This window comes from Oncorhynchus kisutch, linkage group LG13, assembly GCF_002021735.2.
Source record: "Oncorhynchus kisutch isolate 150728-3 linkage group LG13, Okis_V2, whole genome shotgun sequence".
In the NCBI taxonomy this organism is placed as follows: Eukaryota; Metazoa; Chordata; class Actinopteri; order Salmoniformes; family Salmonidae; genus Oncorhynchus; species Oncorhynchus kisutch.
This window is the reverse complement of record NC_034186.2, coordinates 24,092,820-24,116,198: the sequence shown is the minus strand read 5'-3', so window position 1 is coordinate 24,116,198 and position 23,379 is coordinate 24,092,820. Positions and strand designations below refer to the sequence as shown.

At 43.0% G+C, this 23,379-nt stretch overlaps 1 protein-coding gene across 1 annotated transcript in view; it reads right to left on the bottom strand.

Moving 5' to 3' along the window:
* Positions 1-23,048, bottom strand: part of LOC109902733 (carboxyl-terminal PDZ ligand of neuronal nitric oxide synthase protein) — a 170,227-nt gene extending 147,179 nt beyond the window's left edge. The window contains exons 1-2 of the mRNA XM_020499339.2: positions 22,416-23,048; positions 22,114-22,185 (exon numbers count right to left, since the gene is read on the bottom strand). Coding sequence (XP_020354928.1) covers positions 22,114-22,185; positions 22,416-22,520 — 177 coding nt within the window. The 5' untranslated portion in view covers positions 22,521-23,048. The remainder of the gene's footprint in view (positions 1-22,113; positions 22,186-22,415) is intronic.
* Between the last annotated feature and the right edge of the window lie 331 nt (positions 23,049-23,379).

Below are 23,379 nucleotides of genomic sequence, written 5' to 3'. Positions count from 1 at the left end.
CCAGGTACAACCCTATATCCGTAACCATGGGCACCCTCTTAGATATCATCCTGACCAACTTGCCCTCTAAATACACCTCTGCTGTCTTCAACCAGGATCTCAGCGATCAATTCCTCATTGCCTGCGTCCGTAATGGGTCCACGGTCAAACGACCACCCCTCATCACTGTCAAACACTCCCTAAAACACTTCAGCGAGCAGGCCTTTCTAATCGACCTGCCCCGGGTATCCTGGAAGGATATTGACCTCATCCTGTCAGTAGAGGATGCCTGGTTGCTCTTTAAAAGTGCTTTCCTCACCATCTTAAATAAGCATGTCCCATTCAAGAAATGTAGAACTAAGAACAGATATAGCCCTTGGTTCAACCCAGACTTGACTGCCCTTGACCAGCACAAAAACATCCTGTGGTGTTCTGCATTAGCATCAAATTGTCCCCGCGATATGTGAGGGAAGTCAGGAACTAATATACACAGTCAGTTAGGAAAGCTAAGGTTAGCTTTTTCAAATGGAAATTTGCATCCTGTAGCACGAATTCCAAAAGGTTTTGAGAGACTGTAAAGTCCATGGAGAATAAGAGCACCTCCTCCCAGCTGCCCACTGCACTGAGACTAGGAAACACTGTCACCACTGATAGATCTAAGATAATCGATAATTTCAATAAGCATTTTTCTGGCTACACCTACCTCAGCCAACAGCTCAGCACCCCCTGCACCCCCTTCACCTTCCCAAATCCAGACAGTAGATGTTCTAAGAGAGTTGCAAAATCTGGATCCCTACAAATCAGCTAGGCTAGACAATCTGGACCCTCTCTTTCTAAAGAATAAAATTATCAGCCGAAATTGTTGCAACCCCTATTGCTAGCGTGTTCAACCTCTCTTTCGTATAGTCTGAGATCCCCAAAGAATGTAAAGCTGCCGCGGTCATCATCATCTTCAAAGGGGGAGACACTCTAGACCAAAACTGTTATAGACCTATATCCATCCTGCACTGCTTTTCTAAAATCTTCAAAAGCCAAATTAACAAACAGATCACCGACCATTTTGAATCCCACCGTACCTTCTCCACTATGCAATCTGGTTTCTGAGCTGGTCATGGGTGCACCTCAGCCACGCTCAAGGTCCAAACAATATCCTAACCGCCATCGATAAAAGACAGTACTGTGCAGCCATCTTCATCGACCTAGCCAAGTCAGATTAGGATAGAAAACACTCTAAAGTTTCCAAAACTGTCAAAATATTGTCTGTGAGTATAACAGAACTGATATTGCAATCAGGAAGTGCCTCTTATTTTGAAACCTTTCTGTTCCTATGCATGCCTATCCTCCATTTAAAGGGATATCAACCATATTCCTTTTTCTATGGCTTTCCTAATGTGTAAACAGGTCTTAGACATAGTTTCAGGCTTTTATTTTGAAAAATGAGCAAGAAAGATCACATTGCGTAAGTGGATAGGTGGAGGCTCTCAGAGTGAGTTTTTCACTACAGAGTAAAGCGCCATTGTTTCTCCCGGTCCTATTGAAAACCTACACTCCCGGTTGATATATTATTGAATATATTTTTTAACCTGAGGATTGATTATAAAAAACGTTTGACATGTTTCTGTGGACATTATGGATATTATTTGGAATTTTCGTCTGCGTTGTCGTGACCGCTATTTCCTGTGGATTTCTGAACATAACGCGACAAACAAACAGAGGTATTTGGATATAAAAATAATCTTTATGGAACAAAAGGAACATTTGTTGTGTAACTGGGAGTCTCGTGAGTGAAAACATCCGAAGATCATCAAAGGTAAACGATTAATTTGATTGCTTTTCTGATTTGTGACCTAGCTACTTAATGCTTAGTGTACATAATGTTTTGTTATGCTATCAATAAACTTACACAAACGTTTGGATTGCTTTCGCTGTAAAGCATAATTTCAAAATCTGAGACGACAGGTGGATTAACAAAAGGTTAAGCTGTGTTTTGCAATATTGCACTTGTGATTTCATGAATATTAATATTTTTTTGTAATATTATTTGACTGTGGCGCTATGCTATTCAGCGGTTGCTGATGACAATTATCCCGCTTAAGGGATGGGTAGCGTCAAGAATTAACAAACCTCCAAACAAGTTTCAATGCCATACAACACTCCTTCCGTGGCCTCCAACTGCTTTTAAATGGAAGTAAAAAATAAATGCTCTTCAACCTCTTGCTGCCCACACCCGCCCGCCCGACTAGCATCACTAATCTGGACGTTTATGATTTAGAATATGTCGACAACTACAAATACCTAGGTATATGGTTAGACTGTAAACTCCCCTTCCAGACTCACATTAACCATCTCTAATCCAAAATTAAATCTAGAATTGGCTTCCTATTTCACAACAAAGCCTCCTTCACTCATGCTGCCAAACATACCCTCGTAAAACTGACTATCCTACCGATCCTTGACTTTGGCGATGTCATTTACAAAATAGCTTCCAACACTCTACTCAGCAAACTGATGTAGTCTATCACAGTGCCATCCGTTTTGTCACCAAAGCCTCATATGCTGCCCACCACTGCGACCTGTGTGCTCTCATTGTCTGGCCCTTGCTACATATTCGTCGACAAACCCACTGGCTCCAGGTCATCTATAAGTCTTTGCTAGGCAAAGCCCCGCCTTATCTCAGTTCACTGGTCACCATAGCAACACTCACCCGTAGCACGCCCTCCAGCAGGTATATTTCACTGGTCATCCCCAAAGCCAACACTTCTTTGGCTGCCTTTCCTTCCAGTTCTCTGCTGCCAATGACTGGAACGAATTGCAAAAATCACTGAAGTTGGAGACTTATATCTTCCTCAGCTGTCAGAGCAGCTTACCGATCACTGTGCACACCCAACTACCTCATCCCCATATTGTTATTTATCTTCTTGCTCTTTTGCACCCCAGTATCTCTACTTGCACATCATCATCTGCACGTCTACCACTCAATTATAATTATTTCACCTCTATAGTATAGATTTTGCTATTGTGTTATTGACTGTACGTTTGTTTATGTGTAACTCTGTGTTGTTGTTTTTGGCACACTGCTTTGCTTTATCTTGGCCAGGTCACAGTTGTAAATGAGAACTTGTACTCAACTGGCCTAGCTGGTTAAATAAAGGTGAAATAAAAATAACAAAAAATGTGGACTTTATATGGCGGTTGGCAACCAACTTTAAGATGCATTACCACAACCGACTGCAGTGTGGACCTCAGTTCATCTTTCAATCACCCACTGTCACACCCTGGTCTTAGTATTTTGTGTTTATATATTTATTTGGTCAGGCCAGGGTGTGACATGGGTTTATTTTGTGTTGTGTTTTTGTATTGGGGTTTTAGTAGGTATCGGGATTGTGGCTGAGTAGGGGTGTCTAGCATAGTCTATGGCTGCCTGAGGTTCTCAATCAGAGTCAGGTGATTCTCGTTGTCTCTGATTGGGAACCATATTTAGGTAGCCCGGGTTTCACTGTGTGTTTGTGGGTGATTGTTCCTGTCGCAGTGTGTTTGTATTCACCAGACAGGCTGTATAGGTTTTCACATTTCCGTTTTTGTATTTGTTTGTATTTTCATTCATTAAACATGTATCGAACTAACCACGCTGCATTTTGGTCCGATCCTTGTTCTACCTCTTCGTCAGAGGAGGAGAGGGAAGAGAGCCGTAACATCCCACATGGGTATGTGCTTCTAAAAACCAGCGTCACAAATAGAACCAAGTTCTATTTTAGCAATTGGCTATGCAGACTCTCGCTGACGCGCGCGAGCAGTGTGGGTGCAATGATTGAATAACATGTATGTGTACATTTATTTTGCAATGCCTGAGCACGCGTGTTCGGTCTGGTCAGCATGTTAGGCTGAAGGAACAGGGTTTGAAACAGCTGTTATTCCGTTGTTTGTGTTTCTGTGGTTTCCCTGTTTGTTTCTATACCTCCATGAAAGTTTCAGTGGTGTCTTGTAGAGCCTTGATCAAGCCCCATTACTTTCTCTCCCGTACACGACAAGCCAATCAAAAACTCTCCTAAACACAATCAAAGCAGATCAGAGGAAGATGTAAAAAGACACACACACACAAACACACAGCCCCTGTTCCACGGCCTTCTGATTGATCATGTGTTAGTATATGTACTGTGAGGACTGGTGTTTAATGCTGCTAGCAGGCGGCCCCATTTCCACACAATAACTGGCATGTAATGATACAGAGGCCTACACATGCCAGCATGTACACAGTCAAATGTTTTAGTGTTTAAACTTAAAAAGATAAGTCAGGCCTACTCCACTGACTTCAAATGTTATGAATGAATGACCCTTTCTGTGAACTGAGTCTGACAGCCTGCAAACATGCTTGGTTCATACATGCCAATTACGCTGTAAACCTGTTTGTGAAAGTAAAGATACATCACCTGGTGAAGAAAAACATGTTATTTATCCCAAAAACTGGGTCAATATGAATCCTTTATGGAAGAACATTTCCACAGGGAGATATAGTTGCCTCTGCCTTAAGTCTAACTTTTTTAATAACTATTTTAGAGACTGTTTATTGGGGTGCTTTAATGAAATCATTGAACATTGTTACATTTTACACTGTTGTTCATTAGCCTATAAAACCGCAAATGCTTAATCGGGAAATAGAAAATCCTTGCTGTGCTTTCCTGCCTAAGCCTGCTATTATGGCTATTACATCCCTCTCAGACCATAATGTGGGCTAATAACTGGTTCCCAACAGAGAGCGATATATAGAGGCTGTAAACACAGAACGGGATCAGTTAATTACATATGTCCAATCACCACATTAAAGAAATTCATATTCAGCTATTTATGTGTCCAATACGAGGCAAAACATAATTTCATGGAATTAAAATGCTCTGCCGTCTGAGTTAGACATAGTGGCAGTGCATTGTTTGTGACTGGCCTGGCCTGCATGGCTGGCTGCTCAGATCTCCTATAACTCCACTGCTCCGCGACTGACCTCTACTTAGGACATTTGCATATAAGAAAAACCCAAAGAGCGTGTTGGGTGCTCTGCTAGTTATGGATCAAATGCATCAGCATCATCCCAGCTGCAGTGTCAGCTCCACACAGTTTTGTTGACAACACAGATGATTGGGACTTGAAAAGACCAGTCTATAAATCAGCTGGAAGTGGACATACACTCTGAGAGGTCTCAATGTTTTTATAATGCAGATCTGGCAGTCAAGCATCAACCTGACAGAAGGCCTCTCACTGCCTCACTCTCTGCCAAGTCGCCCTGACTCCACTCTGAACGTCAATCATGTAGAAACACCTGCAGCGACCCGGGAGAGAGGAGAGAGAGAGATGGGGGAGAGGTGAGTGTGTATATGTGAGAGAGAGAGAGATGGAGAAGGGGTGTTGAGCTGAGAGAGGAGAGGAGAGAGAGAAAGGGAGAGAGAGAGAGAGAGGGAGTGTTGAGGTGAGAGAGAGGAGTGAGCGAGCGAGCGAGAAGTCCAAAAGAAGGGCAAGGAGAGGGGTGAGGGAGAGGGGTAAGAGAGGGGAGAGAGGTGTATGTGTGAGAGAGGGGGAGATAGCGAGCAAGCGAGAGAGAGCTGAGGTAGGACCCAGGTGATGAATAGGCTCTATGCAAATTGACTCAGCTAAACTAGAACAAATGAGGCCTGCTCCCGCCTCTCGGTAAATGTGAGACAATCAGCCATGTGTAGCTGGATCATTTCTTTTTTTTGACACACGGCACAATAGATGACCTGTCAGTCAGGGTGAAAAACGACAGTAAATAAGTCTGGCCCTGGGTCCTGCTCCACCACTTACAGAGACGGGGAGAGAAGGAGGGATAGTGAGTGAGGGAGGGACTGAGAGGTGAATAATTATAAAGACCAAGAGAAAGTAGGGGCACTGAGGCTGTGGAAGTAGTATATCAGTAGTGTGGGGTCCGCTGCAGAATAAAAGGAACATGCTGTCACCTAGGGAGTATGAGACTATTAACCCTGGATAGCTGAAAGTACGTGTTGAACATTAGTGCAAATTAAGGAAAGGAGAGGAGGAGAGGAAGAGCCATTAGAAGTGTTGAGATGCAGCCGAACAGGAGTTGACAGATGAGAGGAGAGCCAAGGTCAGGGGGAAAGATGGGCATGACTATATTAACATTATCCCTAGTGTGTGTGTGTGTGTGTGTGTGTGTGTGTGTGTGTGTGTGTGTGTGTGTGTGTGTGTGTGTGTGTGTGTGTGTGTGTGTGTGTGTGTGTGTGTGTGTGTGTGTGTGTGTATGACTGTGAGTGTGTTAATGAATGTAAGCCATCCATTCTGGGATAAAACACTGACCCACTGAGAATAGATACTCAGCTCTCCCTCTCTCTCTCTGGAGGAGGCTATTGGTACAGGACTATGACAGTGATTCAACAGTGTTAAATCAGCATAGTAGATCACAGCTCTCCAGACCTCCCCTTGAGATGTCCATGGTGTTGCTGTGTGTGTGAGTGTGTGTGTACGTGTATGTGCATGTCTGTGTAGGGCAGCCAGTTCAATGTGCCTCCATTCATTCTCAGAGCCTAGCAGCCAGAATGAAAGGTACAGTCAGGGGGATTTCTCAACTGACATTTTGCTGGGGAGAAAGCCATTCCCTCTCCAATAAAGTAACCACCTTTTCTACATAACTAAATGAAATACGATCAGAGGTGTAAGGATGCCTGCAGCATCTGGCTACATTACCCTGTGACAAGATTAAGAGTGTCGCTGGGCTCCAAGGCTGTGTGTGTGTGTGTGTGTGTGTGTGTGTGTGTGTGTGTGTGTGTGTGTGTGTGTGTGTGTGTGTGTGTGTGTGTGTGTGTGTGTGTGTGTGTGTGTGTGTGTGTGTGTGTGTGTGTGTGTAACTATACTTGTGGGGATCAGAAGCTCCCTCAAGAATAGTAAACAAACTAAAATTGGACCAACTGGGGACATTTCTTTGGTCCCCACAAGGTCAAATGCTATTTCTAGGGGGTTTAGGGTTAAGGTTAGAATTAGTGTTACGGTTAGGGAAAGGGTACGTATTAGGGTTAGGGGTTAAGCAAAATAGGATTTTGAATGGGACTGAATTGTATGTCCCCACAAGGTTAGCTGCGCAAGACTGTGTGTGTGTGTGTGTGTGTGTGTGTGTGTGTGTGTGTGTGTGTGTGTGTGTGTGTGTGTGTGTGTGTGTGTGTGTGTGTGTGTGTGTGTGTAGGGATGGATGGAAACTATGGCTCAACCCATTTAGTCAACTGGTCGATTGTTTGGTTGATAGGCTGTTGGTCGACCAATATTCTTTTTTGTCAAGCAGTAGGAAATATATATACACTACCATTCAAAAGTTTGGGGTCACTTAGAAATGCCCAGTTCTTGAAAGAAAATCTATTTTTTGTCCATTAAAATAACATCAAATTGATCCGAAATACAGTGTAGACATGCTGTAAATGACTATTGTAGCTGGAAATGGCTGATTTCTAATGGAATATCTACATAGGAGTACAGACGCCCATTATCAGCAACCATCACTCCTGTGTTCCAGTGGAACCTTGTGTTAGCTAATCCAAGTCATTCATTTTAAAAGGCTAATTGATCATTAGAAAACCCTTTTGCAATTATGATAGCACAGCTGAAAACTGTTGTACCAATTGAAGAAGCAATAAAACTGGCCTTCTTTAGACTAATTGAGTATCTGGGGCATCAGCATTTGTGGATTCGATTACAGGCGCAAAATGTCCAGAAACAAATACCTTTCTTCTGAAACTCATCAGTCTATTCTTGTTCTGAGAAATGAAGGCTATTCCATGCGAGAAATTGCCAAGAAACTGAAGATCTGTGTACTACCCCCTTCACAGAACAGCGCAAACTGACTCTAACCAGAATAGAAAGAGGAGTGGGAGGCCCCGGTGCACAACTGAGCAAGAGGACAAGTACATTAGAGTGTATAGTTTGAGAAACACATGCCTTATCAATCAACTGGCAGCTTCATTAAACGTCAACATTGAAGAGGCAACTCCGGGATAATGGCACTCTAGGCAGAGTTCCTCTGTCCTTTGTCTGCGTTATTTTGCCCATCTTAATATTTCCTTTTTATTGGCCAGTCTGAGATATTACTTTTTCTTTGCAACTCTGCCTAGATGGCCAGCATCCCGGAGTCGCCTCTTCACTGTTGACGTTGAGACTGGTGTTTTGCGGGTACTATTTAATGAAGCTGCCAGTTGAGGACTTGTGAGGCATCTGTTTCTCAAAACAGAACATTTGTACCTTTTTATTAAGTAATTTCTTGGCTACAGAGCATTACTAACCTCTCTGTGGCTCCTGGAGCAGCGGATCACTACGGGTTTGGCTAATCTAAAAAGCAGTCTGAAATTAGAGAGGCATTTCCATTAGTTACTGTAGAACCCGACAAAAGGCAGCCTGATTCTAAGAGAAACAGTGAATCAGCAAAAGTTTAAACTTAGGGCTGGGCAATATGTTGAATTAATTAGATTCATTCTAATGCCTATTTTGATTAACGTGGTTTTTAAAACGTTTTTATATGCTGCTTGTTCATGTTGTCTTTTTGGTCTAGTCTCCTACGCTCCTTCCCATTTATACCACAGATATGTACAGTATATTTGGAAAAGTACTCAGACCCCTTTCCCTTTTTCCACAATTTGTTACATTACAGCCTTATTCTAAAATTTATAAAATCATTTTTGCCCCATCAATCTACACAAAATACCTCAAAATGACAAAGCGAAAACATGGGGGTAGACATTTTTTGCAAATTCATTAAAAAAACTTTAAACCTGAAATACCTTATTTAGATAAGTATTCAGACCCTTTGCTATGAGACTCAACATTTTGCTCAGGCGCATCCTGTTTCCATTGATCATCCTTGAGATGTTTCTACAACTTGATTGGAGTCCACCTGCGGTAAATTCAATTGATTTGACATTGATTGGCACACATCTATCTATATAAGGTCTCACAGTTGACAGTGCATGTCTGAGCAAAAAACAAGCCACGACGTCGATGGAATTGTCCTCAGAGCTCCGAGACAGGATTGTGTCGAGGCACAGATCTGGGGAAGGGTACCAAAAATGTCCTGCAGCATTGAAGGTCCCCAAGAACACAGTGGCCTCCATAATTCTTAAATGGAAGAAGTTTGAAACCACCAAGACTCTTCCTAGAGCTGGCCACCCGGCCAAACTGAGCAATCGGAGGAGAAGGGCCTTGGTCAGGGAGGTGGCCAAGAACCCGATGGTCACTCTGAATGAGCTCCAGAGTTCCTCTGTGGAGATGGGAGAACCTTCCAGAAGGACAACCATCTCTCCAGCACTCCACCATAACAAGTTATGCTAGAGTGGCCAGATGGAAGCCACTCCTCAGTAAAAGGCACATGACAGCCCGCTTGGAGTTTGCCAAAAGGAACCTAAAGGACTCTCAGACCATGAGAAACAAGATTCTCTGGTCTGATGAAACCAAGATTGATGTCTTTGGCCTGAATGACAAGTGTCACGTCTGGAGGAAACCTGGCACCATCCCTACGGTGAAGCACGGTGGTGGCAGCATCATGCTGTGGTTATGTTTTTCAGCAGCAGGGACTGGGAGACTAGTCAGGATCAAGGAAAAGATGAAAGGAGCAAAGTACAGAGAGATCCTTGATGAAAACCTGCTCAGGACCTAAAATTGTGGCGAAGGTTCACCTTCCAACAGGACAATGACACTAAGCACACAGCCAAGACAACCCAAGGAATGTCCTTGAGTGGCCCAGCCAGAACCCAGACTTGAACCTGATCGAACATCTCTGGAGAGACCTGAAAATAGCTTTGCAGCGACTCTCCCCATCCAGCCTGACAGAGCTTGAGACGATCTGCAGAGAAGAATGGGAGAACCCCCCCCAAATACAGGTGTGCCAAACTTGTAGCGTTATACCCAAGAAGACTCAAGGCTGTAATCACTGCCAAATGTGCTTCAACAAAGTACTGAGTAAAGGGTCTGAATACTTATGTTAACGTGATGCTTTGTCATTATGGGGTATTGTGTGTAGATTGCTGAGGGAAAAAAACTATTTCATCCATTTTAGAATAAGGCTGTAATGTAACAAAATGTGGAAAAAGTCAAGGGGGGTCTGAATACTTTCCGAACGCACTGCATATAATAACGAGATGATCATGTCTCTGGCCTAACAATGGGAGTTGTTGTCCCAAAGGCGGGAAGACAGGCGACAAGCTTAGGTCCAAAATAAGCCTATAGAAATGCATTGGCTTTATTTTGGACAGATTTTGGCGAGAGTGAACCCACTCGCTATTTGCGTTTGATCACTGGTCCAACAGAATCAGTCATATGAACAATGAAACAAAATGAGCCATTAATTTACTGTAATAGAGGAGAAGTTAACCTTTCTAATGAAACCCTTTATGGCTCAACTGCTCAAATTGTGCACAGAGCAAACACTCCTAAAATGGGAGTATCAATTGATAAACATTGATTCTGGGAAAATTCTTGCTCAGTTCGTCGCATGCGGCATTGCGGTACCACGTCACACTAGTAGCATTTAGCCAAATACTATTATGCTAGCTAGTCTGTGTTTTATAAATGTGCAATAAGAATAAAACACAATTATATAAGGAATTGGCAACTCGTTCTCATTCTGAGAAATAAGGAAGGTGTCTTGATCTCAACATCTGAACAAAGTGGGCAGGCTAACATGTTGTTCAAACAGTTGGAGACATAAAGAAGGGTGTGTTTATAGCAATTCTACTATTTTGCCTTGTTAGCTAGCAAATAGATCGAATTAGGCTAAACTTTAAATATAAAGATTCCTATAAAGATTAGCTGGCTACTCACTAGCACGTGGGCTTGTGCTTTAGAGATTGTTTCTGTGTTTTCGATAATGACTGCTAGAAGAAGTTAGTCATTATTAGTGAATGTGCATTATCTATGGTTCTGGTTACATTTGGAACAAAAAGGGTATTTTGATGGACAGACTTGAGAGCCAGATCATTGATTCATTAGCTTATGGTGACTGTTTGAAATGCAGTGTATTTGACCATCAATTGTACAACAAAGCTTATTTAGAGAAAACATAAAACATTTTAGATATAATTTTTTAGGCCATATCGCCCAGCTTAAGTTTCCCTCCTGATGAGGGGTGGGGTGGGGGGGAATAACTCGCTCAATGGAGGAGGGATGGAGGGAAAGAGATAGAGAGAGGGAGACTGTCAGGGAGAAATGCTGAGGAAGCGAAAGAGATTAAGGGAGAAAAAGAGAGTGTAGGAGAGAGAGAAAGGAAGGCTGGGAGGGGGGGGGGGGTCTGGTTTGATTTAGAGCTGTTAGTCTCTCTGGGAAACAAGAGCAGGGGTCCGACTATGTCTTGGCTCTGTTTCCACACTCTGGGTCAGTGCTGCTGAGGACACATTGCTGCTGCCGATAGTAAGAGTACACACACACACAAACTCGGTGTGTGAGAGGCTCTTTGGGGAGACTAGAGAGAGGGCAGGCACAGCATGCCCACTGACAGAAAGACTGTCCAGAGAGAACAGATGGGAGCAGAACCCTCAGCTGAGCCTTTTGCATATCTAATTGCTCTACACCAATGACTGTATAGCCCCACAGCCCCTCTGTGTGAGTTAAGTGTCTGGTACAACACTAGGCTAGCTAGCGATCACTCATCCCCACAGCAATACTCCCTAAGGCCCAACAGTTTAGCCACACTGATGAAAGTTTCCATTAAAGCTACTGAGCTATTCATACACAGCACTGGTGGTCGGTGCTGTTTAAGATTAGGGAGCATGGCCTTATTATTGATTACACCATATTGGATGACTGTCATTCATATTCCATTCACCCAGCTCAATGTAACATTAATAGGTTTAGGCTACTACATGATACTTCAATTTGCCCTAAACCCATCATGACCCAAATTAAAGTTTGTAACGTAGGTGCACAGGTCATAAACAGTTCATTTAGACCCGCTGTTTATTTGATACAGGCCTTTATTTGCTGAATGTGTGCCATTGCCCGGCTAGCTAAGGCTAGCTTGTTCAAACAGAAATTGGCATCCTGTAGTACTAACTCAAAAAAGTTCTGGGACACTGTAAAGTCCATGGAGAATAAGAGCACCTCCTCCCAGCTGCCCACTGCTCTGAGGCTAGGAAACACTGTCACCACCGATAAATCCACTATAATTGAGAATTTCAATAAGCATTTCTCTACGTCTGGACATGCTTTCCACCTGACTTCCCCTACCCCGGTCAACTGCCCGGCACCCTCCACAGCAACCTGCCAAAGCCCCCACCATTTCTCCTTTACCCAAATCCAGATAGCTGATGTTCTGAAAGAGCTGCAAAATCTGGACCCCTACAAATCAGCCGGGCTAGACAATCTGGACCCTCTATTTCTAAAATGATCTGCCGAAATTGTTGCAACCCCTATTACTAGCCTGTTCAACCTCTCTTTCGTATCGTCTGAGATTCCCAAAGATTGGAAAGCTGCCACGGTCATCCCCCTCTTCAAAGGGGGTGATACTCTAGACCCAAACTGCTACAGACTTATATCTATCCTACCCTGTCTTTCTAAGGTCTTCGAAAGCCAAGTTAACAAAATGCAGAACTAAGAACAGATACAGCCCTTGGTTCACCCCAGACCTGACTGCCCTCGACCAGCACAAAAACATCCTGTGGCGGACTGCAATAGCATCGAATAGTCCCCGTGATATGCAACTGTTCAGGGAAGTCCGGAACCAATACACGCAGTCAGTCAGGAAAGCTAAGGCCAGCTTCTTCAGGCAGAAGTTTGCATCCTGTAGCTCCAACTCCAAAAAGTTCTGGGACACTGTGAAGTCCATGGAGAACAAGAGCACCTCCTCCCAGCTGCCCACTGCACTGAGGCTAGGTAACACGGTCACCACCGATAAATCCATGATTATCGAAAACTTCAATAAGCATTTCTCAACGGCTGGCCATGCCTTCCGCCTGGCTACTCCAACCTCGGCCAACAGCTCCGCCCCCCCCGGAGCTCCTCGCCCAAGCCTCTCCAGGTTCTCCTTTACCCAAATCCAGATAGCAGATGTTCTGAAAGAGCTGCAAAACCTGGACCCGTACAAATCAGCTGGGCTTGACAATCTGGACCCTCTATTTCTGAAACTATCCGCCACCATTGTCGCAACCCCTATTACCAGCCTGTTCAACCTCTCTTTCATATCGTATGAGATTTCCAAAGATTGGAAAGCTGCCACGGTCATCCCCCTGTTCAAAGGGGGATACACTCTAGACCCAAACTGTTATAGACCTATATCCATCCTGCCTTGCTTTTCTAAAATCTTTGAAAGCCAAGTTAACAAACAGATCACTGACTATTTCGAATCCCACCGTACTTTCTCCACTATTCAATCTGGTTTCCGAGCCGGTCACGGGTGCACCTCAGCCACACTCAAGGTACTAAACGATATCATAACCGCCATCGATAAAAGACAGTACTGTGCAGCCGTCTTCATCGACCTTGCCAAGGCTTTCGACTCTGTCAATCACCATATTCTTATCGGCAGACTCAGTAGCCTCGGTTTTTCGGATGACTGCCTTGCCTGGTTCACCAATTACTTTGCAGACAGAGTTCAGTGTGTCAAATCGGAGGGCATGCTGTCCGGTCCTCTGGCAGTCTCTATGGGGGTGCCACAGGGTTAAATTCTCGGGCCGACTCTTTTCTCTGTATATATCAATGATGTTGCTCTTGCTGCGGGCGATTCCCTGATCCACCTCTACGCAGACGACACCATTCTATATACTTTCGGCCCGTCATTGGACACTGTGCTATCTAACCTCCAAACAAGCTTCAATGCCATACAACACTCCTTCTGTGGCCTCCAACTGCTCTTAAACGCTAGTAAAACCAAATGCATGCTTTTCAACCGATTGCTGCCTGCACCCGCATGCCCGACTAGCATCACCACCCTGGATGGTTCCGACCTGGAATATGTGGACATCTATAAGTACCTAGGTGTCTGGCTAGACTGCAAACTCTCCTTCCAGACTCATATCAAACATCTCCAATCGAAAATCAAATCAAGAGTCGGCTTTCTATTCCGCAACAAAGCATCCTTCACTCACGCCGCCAAGCTTACCCTAGTAAAACTGACTATCCTACCGATCCTCGACTTCGGCGATGTCATCTACAAAATGGCTTCCAACACCCTACTCAGCAAACTGGATGCAGTCTATCACAGTGCCATCCGTTTTGTCACTAAAGCACCTTATACCACCCACCACTGCGACTTGTATGCTCTAGTCGGCTGGCCCTCGCTACATATTCGTCGCCAGACCCACTGGCTCCAGGTCATCTACAAGGCCATGCTAGGTAAAGCTCCGCCTTATCTCAGTTCACTGGTCACGATGGCAACACCCATCCGTAGCACGCGCTCCAGCAGGTGTATCTCACTGATCAGCCCTAAAGCCAACACCTCATTTGGCCGCCTTTCGTTCCAGTACTCTGCTGCCTGTGACTGGAACGAATTGCAAAAATCGCTGAAGTTGGAGACTTTTATCTCCCTCACCAACTTCAAACATCAGCTGTCAGAGCAGCTCACAGATCACTGCACATGTACATAGCTATCTGTAACAGCCCATATATCTACCTACCTCCTCCCCATACAGTATTTATTTATTTATCTTGCTCCTTTGCACCCCAGTATCTTTACTTGCACATTCATCTTCTGCACATCTACCATTCCAGTGTTTAATTGCTATATTGTAATTACTTTGCCACTAGGGCTTATTTATTGCCTTGACTCCCCTATCTTAACTCATTTGCACTCGGTGTATATAGACGTTTTGTTTTCTTTTGTTCTACTGTATTATTGACTATGTTTTGTTTATTCCATGTGTAACTCTGTGTTGTTGTATTTGTCGAATTGCTATGCTTTATCTTGGCCAGGTCGCAGTTGCAAATGAGAACATGTTCTCAACTAGCCTACTTGGTTAAATAAAGGTGAAATAAAAATGTAAAAAATAAAATATTAAAAGGGTCAGGCGACTATTTGAGACTCTGCATTTAATAAAAATTTGACAGGAGCTACTATAATTAACACACTCGTAATAGGGATGTGACACATGTTACATTTTTCTTCATGTTTAAACAGTCATTTTTTTACTGTTTAAAAGTACAAAAAAGATCAATAAATGACGTGAATTCACAATTCAGATATGATCCTTCGTATGACCGCTAGACAATGCAGTTCAATCTACCACAGTCCTGGCTACCTTCCAGACGCTGCTCACCTTACTCCTGTTCCCCACCCACTCAGCAATGATCGTATTAATGTTGAATTAGGTTCTCTGTTGTTTGCCTCTCCTCCATGTTCTCAGTTGTCAGTACATGGGACTTCATGTCCCACTTCTCATCAATGTGATGGCTCATTGCAGTGATGTATGACAGCATGTTCATAGACGTCCAAATATCTGTTGTTAACGCCACATATGGTGGCGTTGAATCATTGTACAATTTTTCCATCGGGGCCGTCACCTTTTTTTGACATGGCATCTTGTAGTCTGGTTCTAGATATGCCATTAGGGTATTGAAGCTGCATATCAACTGCAATAATTTCTGTAATCAGTGCTGTAATTTTCTCACTCCGTCCTTATCGCAGTGCTGCCTGCAACGGTTTGGGGCTCACGGTGCCTCCCTTTCAGCATTGCACCCACTGTAGCTCAATTCTACCTTGCAAAGTTTGCATTTCATCACCTACTCAAAGTATTGCCATACGGCCTCCCGGGTGGCGCAGTGGTTAAGGGCGCTGTACTGCAGCGCCAGCTGTGCCACCAGAGATTCTGGGTTCGCGCCCAGCCTCTGTCGTAACCGGCCGCGACCGGGAGGTCTGTGGGGCAATGCACAATTGGCCGACGCACAACTGGCCTTCACTGCAGTCACTTCCCTGTTTCACTCTCTGCCATTTTTCCCAACTGTTAACGACGATGAAGTGTGGAGTGCTTTATTTCCGTGGCAAATAATTTACTTACAGCATTGTTCTATGATAGGTTGGAGGACGTCCACCGGAAGTCATCATAGTTACTGTGTAAGTCTATGGAAGGGGGTGAGAACCATGAGCCTCCTAGGTTGGACAGAGGCCTAGAAGGCCAGCATCCCGGAGTCGCCTCTTCACTGTTTACGTTGAGACTGGTGTTTTGCAGGTACTATTTAATGAAGCCGCCAGTTGAGGACTTCTGAGGCGTCTGCTTATTTGAGCTGTTCTTGTTATAATATGGACTTGTTTTTTTTACCAAATAGGGCTATCTTCTGTATACCAGTCTTACCTTGTCACAACACAACTGATTATCTCAAAAGCAAAAAAAATCCTCAAAATGTGCTTTTAAAAAATCACACCTGTAAATTGAAATTCACTCCAGGTAACTACTTCATGAAACTGGTTGAGAGAATGCCAAGAGTGTGCAAAGCTGTCATCAAGGCAAAGGGTGGCTACTTTGCAGATGACTCAAAACTATACATGTCAGTGTCACCAGCAAAGCACCCTCACACATCACAACTCCTCCTCCATGCTTTACGGTGGGAACCACACATGCAGAGGTCATCCGTTCACCTACCCTGCGTCTCACAAAGAAACAGCGGTTGGAATCCAAAATCTCTAATTTGGACTCATCAAACCAAAGGACAGACTTCCACTGGTCTAATGTCCATTGCTCATGTTTCTTGGCCCAAGCAAGTGTCTTCTTATTGGTGTCCTTTAGTAGTGGTTTCTTTGCAGCAATTCAACCATGAAGGCCATATTCAGGCAGTCTCCTCTGAACAGTTGATGTTGAGATGTGTCTGTTACTTGAACTCTGTGAAGCATTTATTGGACTGCAATTTCTGAGGCTGGTCACTCTAATGAACTTATCCTCTGCAGCAGAGGTAACTCTGGGTCGTTCTTTCCTGTGGCGTTCCTCATGAGAGCCAGTTTCATCATAGTGCTTGATGGTTTTTGCGGCTGCAATTGAAGAAACTTTAAAAGTTCTATACATTTTCTGGATTGAGTAACCTTCATGTCTTAAAGTAATGATGGACTGTCGTTTCTCTTATCGCTTATTTGAGCTGTCCATATAGACTTTGTCTTTTACCAAATAGAGCTATGTTCTGTATACAACCCTTACCTTGACACAACACAACACAACCGATTGGCTCAAACGCATTAAGAAGGAAAGAAATTCCACAAATGAACTTTTAACAAGGCACACCTGTTAATTGAAATGCATTCCAGGTGACGACCTCATGAAGCTGGTTGAGAGAATGCCAAGCGTGCAGATATGTCCAAACTTTTGAATGGTACTGTATGTAAATATATCATAGGCAACATTACTATACATTTATAACTTGCTTATAAATGATAGCATATGTGACACATTTCTTTTAAACTATGTGTATGTCGCATGTCACTACTTCACAGGAAAGGCATTTGAACATATATTTTATCAAAATGTGTTTCTGGACCGAAATACTTTCTAGAAAATGTGAACTTTAATGTGCCTTAATAATAAACTGGTATGCCATCTGTAAATATGAATAAATTGGTTAAATTACGAGCCTAGTTGATTTAGCCACAGAAAAAGTCAGGAACCTTCCTCCTGGCTATGATTGGCTGAGATAATGGATGGGCTGGACATGCCGAGAGATGAGTTCGGATTGGTCTGCAATGTAGCAGGCTTCTGTCTATAACATGAGCTGCTCAGTATATGTAGATAATCCTTGATACCAAATACAGCTTTTTTTAAAGATATAAACGTAAGCCATGGAGAACCATAAAAGTGTTGCTACTGATCTCAACAACATTGGTACCCAGAATTTAGCAGGCGATATTGACAAAGATCAGTGAGAAAAAGTTGTGATGGACTACTTTCTGCACGGTCAGTGTGAACCAGAGTGACGTGACACAACAACGAGGCAAACAAAAAAGCAATTTTCCCACACAACATCTCTCCTTCTCACTATCACGCATTAGTTTCGCTTCCCCACCCGCCATTTGTTTAAAGACCCGACGGAGCTCATTGCCTTGTTGAATTATGCAGAAACGGGCAGCGTGGGGGTCATGTAATTGATTCTGTTGGAAAGGGGAGATACTGTGCTTTACAATGGTATTGACATTACAGTTGATCTGGAAGTATTACGTTTTTGGGGCGCTAAAATAAGGTAAATTGTACGGACCAAGGCGATGTACAAAAGTGAGTGAGTTTACGTTAGCTACATTTTCAGATATGGTTAAAGCGTTCTGTTAGCCAGCTAGTGAACGTTAGCTTGCTGGCTCGCTAGCTAATGTTACGTGTATGATCTGTGTAGTAATATTATTTGTATCTCAGAAAGCCATTTGCATTGTTAGTTATAGCCTAATGTTAGCTAGCCTTAGCTACCTGAAGATTCATACCACAGCATTTCATGTGGCTAGCTATGACAATCAGTTTGTATTACTGTAGTTCATTGTTTAGCTAGCTAGTTAGCTAGCTCCACTTTCTCCAAAGACTCCACTTTGCCAGATGATTTCATTTTTATTTAACTAGGCAAGTCAGTTAAGAACAAATTCTTATTTACAATGAAGTCCTCCCGGGGAACAGTGGGTTAACTGCCTTGTTCAGGGGCGGAACAACAGATTTTTAGATTGTCAACTCAGGGATTTGATCTAGCAACCTTTCGGTTACTGGCCCAACGCTCTAACCACTAGGCGACCGGCTGCCCCACTAGGTGACCAGCAGCCCCATAACCCATCAAGTTAGCCAGGAGTGTCTGGGGTTGATTACGGTCATCTATTGTAGTATTTCATGAACAAGTGTACTTGTCTAGACAATAGTGAACCATCCACTCAGCTATGTGGCTGGGGGGGTGGTTATAGCATTTCTTTCACATGACCCATCAATTTAGACAAGTGTGTCTGGTGGGGTGAGCCGACATGACCATACTCGTATTCATAATCGTATCCGTAAATTGACAGTTGATATTTGGATCGGATGATACTCATGATCAGTGGTGTGTTTTCATGGACGCCAAGGGAGGTTAGCCCCCCCCACCCCAATTTTTTCTATTTTAAACAAACATATAAAATACTTTATTTAGTCTCTATGTTTTCACAATTTTCCTTCAATTCGCAAGAGTCTGATTGTATCTCAACGGAGAAAGCATCCAAGCGAGTGAAACAGCGCCCCTCTGTCTCTGTATGTATAGGCTATATGTATAGGCTAGCTATCGAGCATTTGACATCCCTCAATAAAAAAAGTTTAAAAGAATAGCCAATCAGCACTGAGCTAAACTGAGTGAGCTCAGTTTTGACGCACCCAAAATAAATCAATAAACTTTGATTTGATTTGATATTGTGTGGTTATGACGGTAATGTGAAGAACATCATGACCTGCACAAAAGTAAGATTAGGATATAGGCCAAGGACTAGATAAAGGGTATTTTTACCTGGAGATTTGTCTTATTGTAGGCTACTACTTTAACCCCTTCTAGTCTTGAAAACTTTGGTTGTTTACTACAATATCTAACTCACTCTGTTTTGCAGATGGCCACATATGTGAATCCTTAAAGAGATGGGTGGGGCTAAGGCTTAAGAGGATGTGAACGATACTGAATAGGTGTAGACGAAGAGCTCTCCAGTAGGTGTACCAAAACATTTAAGGAACATTTTCTCAAAAGGCGGGTTACAAGTGCAGTGTATGATATACCATTTTGTAGCTCTGACTCTCTACTTTTATCCAATGTAAAAAACACCATTTCAATTTTACTACATTAGACTGAATCGAGGCATTCGGTCACATATGGATAAACTGATGATGATGTTTCAAAGGGCATCAGAGCATCATCTAGACAGCAGAATTAGAAGCTAGTCATAGTCAATTGATGTATTCTGGCGCAGTGGAGCTCTCTTCTCATCCTTGGTCTGTCTCTAATCATTTCCTTCTGCTGGTCTATCAGAGCACCGTCAATTAACCCAGCTAAAGCAGATTAATGAGAAATGAATCCCTTTAAGACACTGCAAAGGTCTCTTCTCCTCTGAAGAGCTGCAACTCCAGTACTGAGGCTATACAGGGAGGCTAAGTTAAGAGAGATTCTAGAGCCTGATTCTCTTCCCCTTCTACTATTTATCTCCCAGCACAGATTTCTCATAATGCTCTGGTGTAAATCATTCATATAAAATTTCATTTAATACTCAGAGAAGAATGGATTATTTGAAATATGGGCTCTCTGCAAAAGTGTGTGTGTGGATGACTCGTATGTGTGTGTGCGTCAGTGGCACAGCACAGTTTTGCGGGGCTCCCCAGAAGGTCCGAGCAAGGCCCCCTTAATATGTATTCAAATGTTGAGGTTTCAAACAATTAAGTATATGTTTTCAAAATGCATACTGCAACTAGCTCATTGCAAAGTGGTGTGTGACACACTGATGAAGCCTGCCTTCCGTTGAATATGTTTGCTGTTTGAGATGCTGTGGCAGCAGCTCTCGCGCTGTCTGACAGTTTTCCATTAAACGGCTCTGTATATGTATGCTGTATGCATGATAAATAAGATAGGCCTACATAACGAATATACTGTACATACGTGCCCATTTAATTCCACTAAATTATGAAAATGAATTTATAGACCAATAAGCATGACCAATCAAATGTATTTCCATTGACCGGCATCAATTAATAGGCTAAAAAGCATTATTTCCCAATTATTTCCCAGCCGTTCCTGGCTGTTCTATTTTTTTATTGGTTACCAGGTATGGCAGTTCTGATAGGTGACACACACACTATCAACAAGTTGCTTAGCAACCGCAATGACATATCACTCAGGGAAAAAACCTGATGAACACTAATTTGCTGCTTTACTAGCGAGATAAGTTAACAGTGAGACAAACCAACACAGTTATTTTCCAACAAGCCTACATATTGACCTTTGAACTAATACTATACTGTTCAATACGAACAAAGTACACTATTCTTATTAGGAGTACACTGTACTTACAGGAATAATTACACAGTAATACGTACACTGCAATGTAAAAATGTGACTTGAAAGTTTAAAGTCCATACGAACAGTCTGTCCAGAGCTCGCATACCAGGCCCAGATGCCTGTTTCCGTCCTTTGTGTTGACCAGGCCTGTTTTAACTATTTTCACACAGTAAGAGGTAGAGCCTTTTCTGCTGCCAACAACAACAGCTGCTGATTTGCCCCGGCAGGGGTCCGCACTATGGGCAGGGGGTCTCGGCTTTCAAACAATTAATAGGATCATTTGCACCTTGCGTGTATGTGTGTGTGAGTTGACTAGACAAGAGAACATCTGAGGAACAATGTCTAAAAAGAACAAACAATGATACAAAGCCCTGTTGTGTGGTATGGAATAACTCTCATCTCTCTGATATTCCACATATTTGAAAAACAGATAAAAACTTTCTCCTGAAGAGAAGTGATATTCCATAGTAATCTTTCTTGAGATAAAACTCAAACTGCACACACACTTACAGGAACTTGTAAGCCAGGGCCATGAGCAAATATTGACCCTATAACCTTTGCTTGTGTGGTTAAACAGTAATGACATAGCCTACCTTCACCAAACAGCCAGAATTATCAGGATATACAACTGTAGAAATTCAACAGGACATAAAACAAGTAAATGGTCACAAGACAAGAAACACAGGATGGTGGTGAATATTGAGATCAATATTTTAAGATGAACATAGGCTAACGATCAGACAATATAAGACCAATGAAGAGCACGAGACCGCGAAACGTTTCTATAAAGCATTTCCACCCCATTGCCTCACTTCAAAAAGCGCCATCCCTGATCACCGTCCGACCGCATGGACCACATGAGAACAAGAAAAAGCGGCCCGTACAATTTTCAGGAGCCTATATATTTTGCTTAACGAACCCGATTTAGTTCTGCAAAGCAGAGTCATTTGTCGATTGATTTGTCACACTTTCTAGTGGCGTGGTTAAATTACGCTGGAGCCGGTACGCAGCCAGGCCACCCAGATAGGAACACTTTATAAGCGCGTCTGTGTTTGGTTCTTTCACGTTCTTCTTGTCATCAAATCCAGCCAGATTTATCGCATGGCCTAGCCTACCTACATGGGCATTATGGCATTGTTTCGCAATGGAACATCAGTAGCCGAGATTGGTGACTAGTTTGTTTGGATGAAGGGCATAACTAACCCGTATTCTTCTCATAGCAGCCACGATCTCCACTCTGCTGTTCGGCCGCGCCACGTCCAGACTGCCGATGTACTGGTTAAGAACAAAACAGAAAGCAATTATATAAATGTTACCATATTTGTTTTTACTACTGCGATATTCAAACAACAATATTAACAACATTAACGTGGGAAACGTAGAAGGGGGATATAGCCTAGGCTGATACTTAGCAAACATTATTAAGCTAAATCCAACATTGGTTTGTCAAAGGTTAATGATAGTTTAGCAAATAGTATCAATACAATAACATACAAACAACTCACCTTGGCTTCGAAGTTGATCCCATGTTGGAATGCTTCCTCGTTATGCAATGGAATTCTCAAATCATGGCCATCGTCAACAAGATTGTACTTTGTTTTCGCTGGCATGACTGCCGACTTTCCGTTTTCGCAACACACGGAAAGGAATTTAACGTCACTTGTTAATCCAAAACGCTGCCAGACAAAAATCAGGAGTCCCAAATTCCTTAATTCCAGTGGTCCATCGTAGCAACTGGACTCGTCCCACACCTGAGTGTCACACTAGTTAGTATATCCAGTGGGCTAGGTGTAACGAACGTTAACTTTGTATCTACTGCTCACGCAAGTAGGTTGGCTTCCCGGTCTGATAAAAAACAATCGTCGCTCTCTTGCGAATCAACTCACTTCCAAAAATAAGTAGCCCAAGGTTACTTCCAACAACGTAAAAGCACTTATAACCAAAAACACTATACACAATTGTCCAAATTTGTGCTTTTCTGGTCTTGCCGAATTTCTCCTGCCGAACTTCACTACAGCGTCATGACCAGCCTCTTCACTCTCTCCCACGGATTCTCAAGGCAGATCGGGATTGGAGGAATCTGGGAATTCCACCTGTTTTCATTGGAACAGAGTTACATCATGGAATAGTAGGAGGGAGAAACGCTCGAACCCAGGAAAGCCGTGAATGTCAACCAGCAGTTTAACGTGAAGGAATTGTTAGCTCTTTCGGTCCAACTTTCCTAAAAACCTATGTAGTTACATGGTAGTGATTAATGAGTTACGTAGGCATGTAGGCGGCTACAGTGTAGACCTACTTGCAGTGTAGGTGCACACTTTGGGGCGGCAGGGTAGCCTAGTGGTTATAGCTAGTAAAATAAAGGTTTAACAAATAATACAAACTGTAGGCCTACGTATAACTGTTATAACACCTGTTTGAAGTTTGTATAAAATTAAAACACATTGTTATGCTTATGCATTGCATTACTAA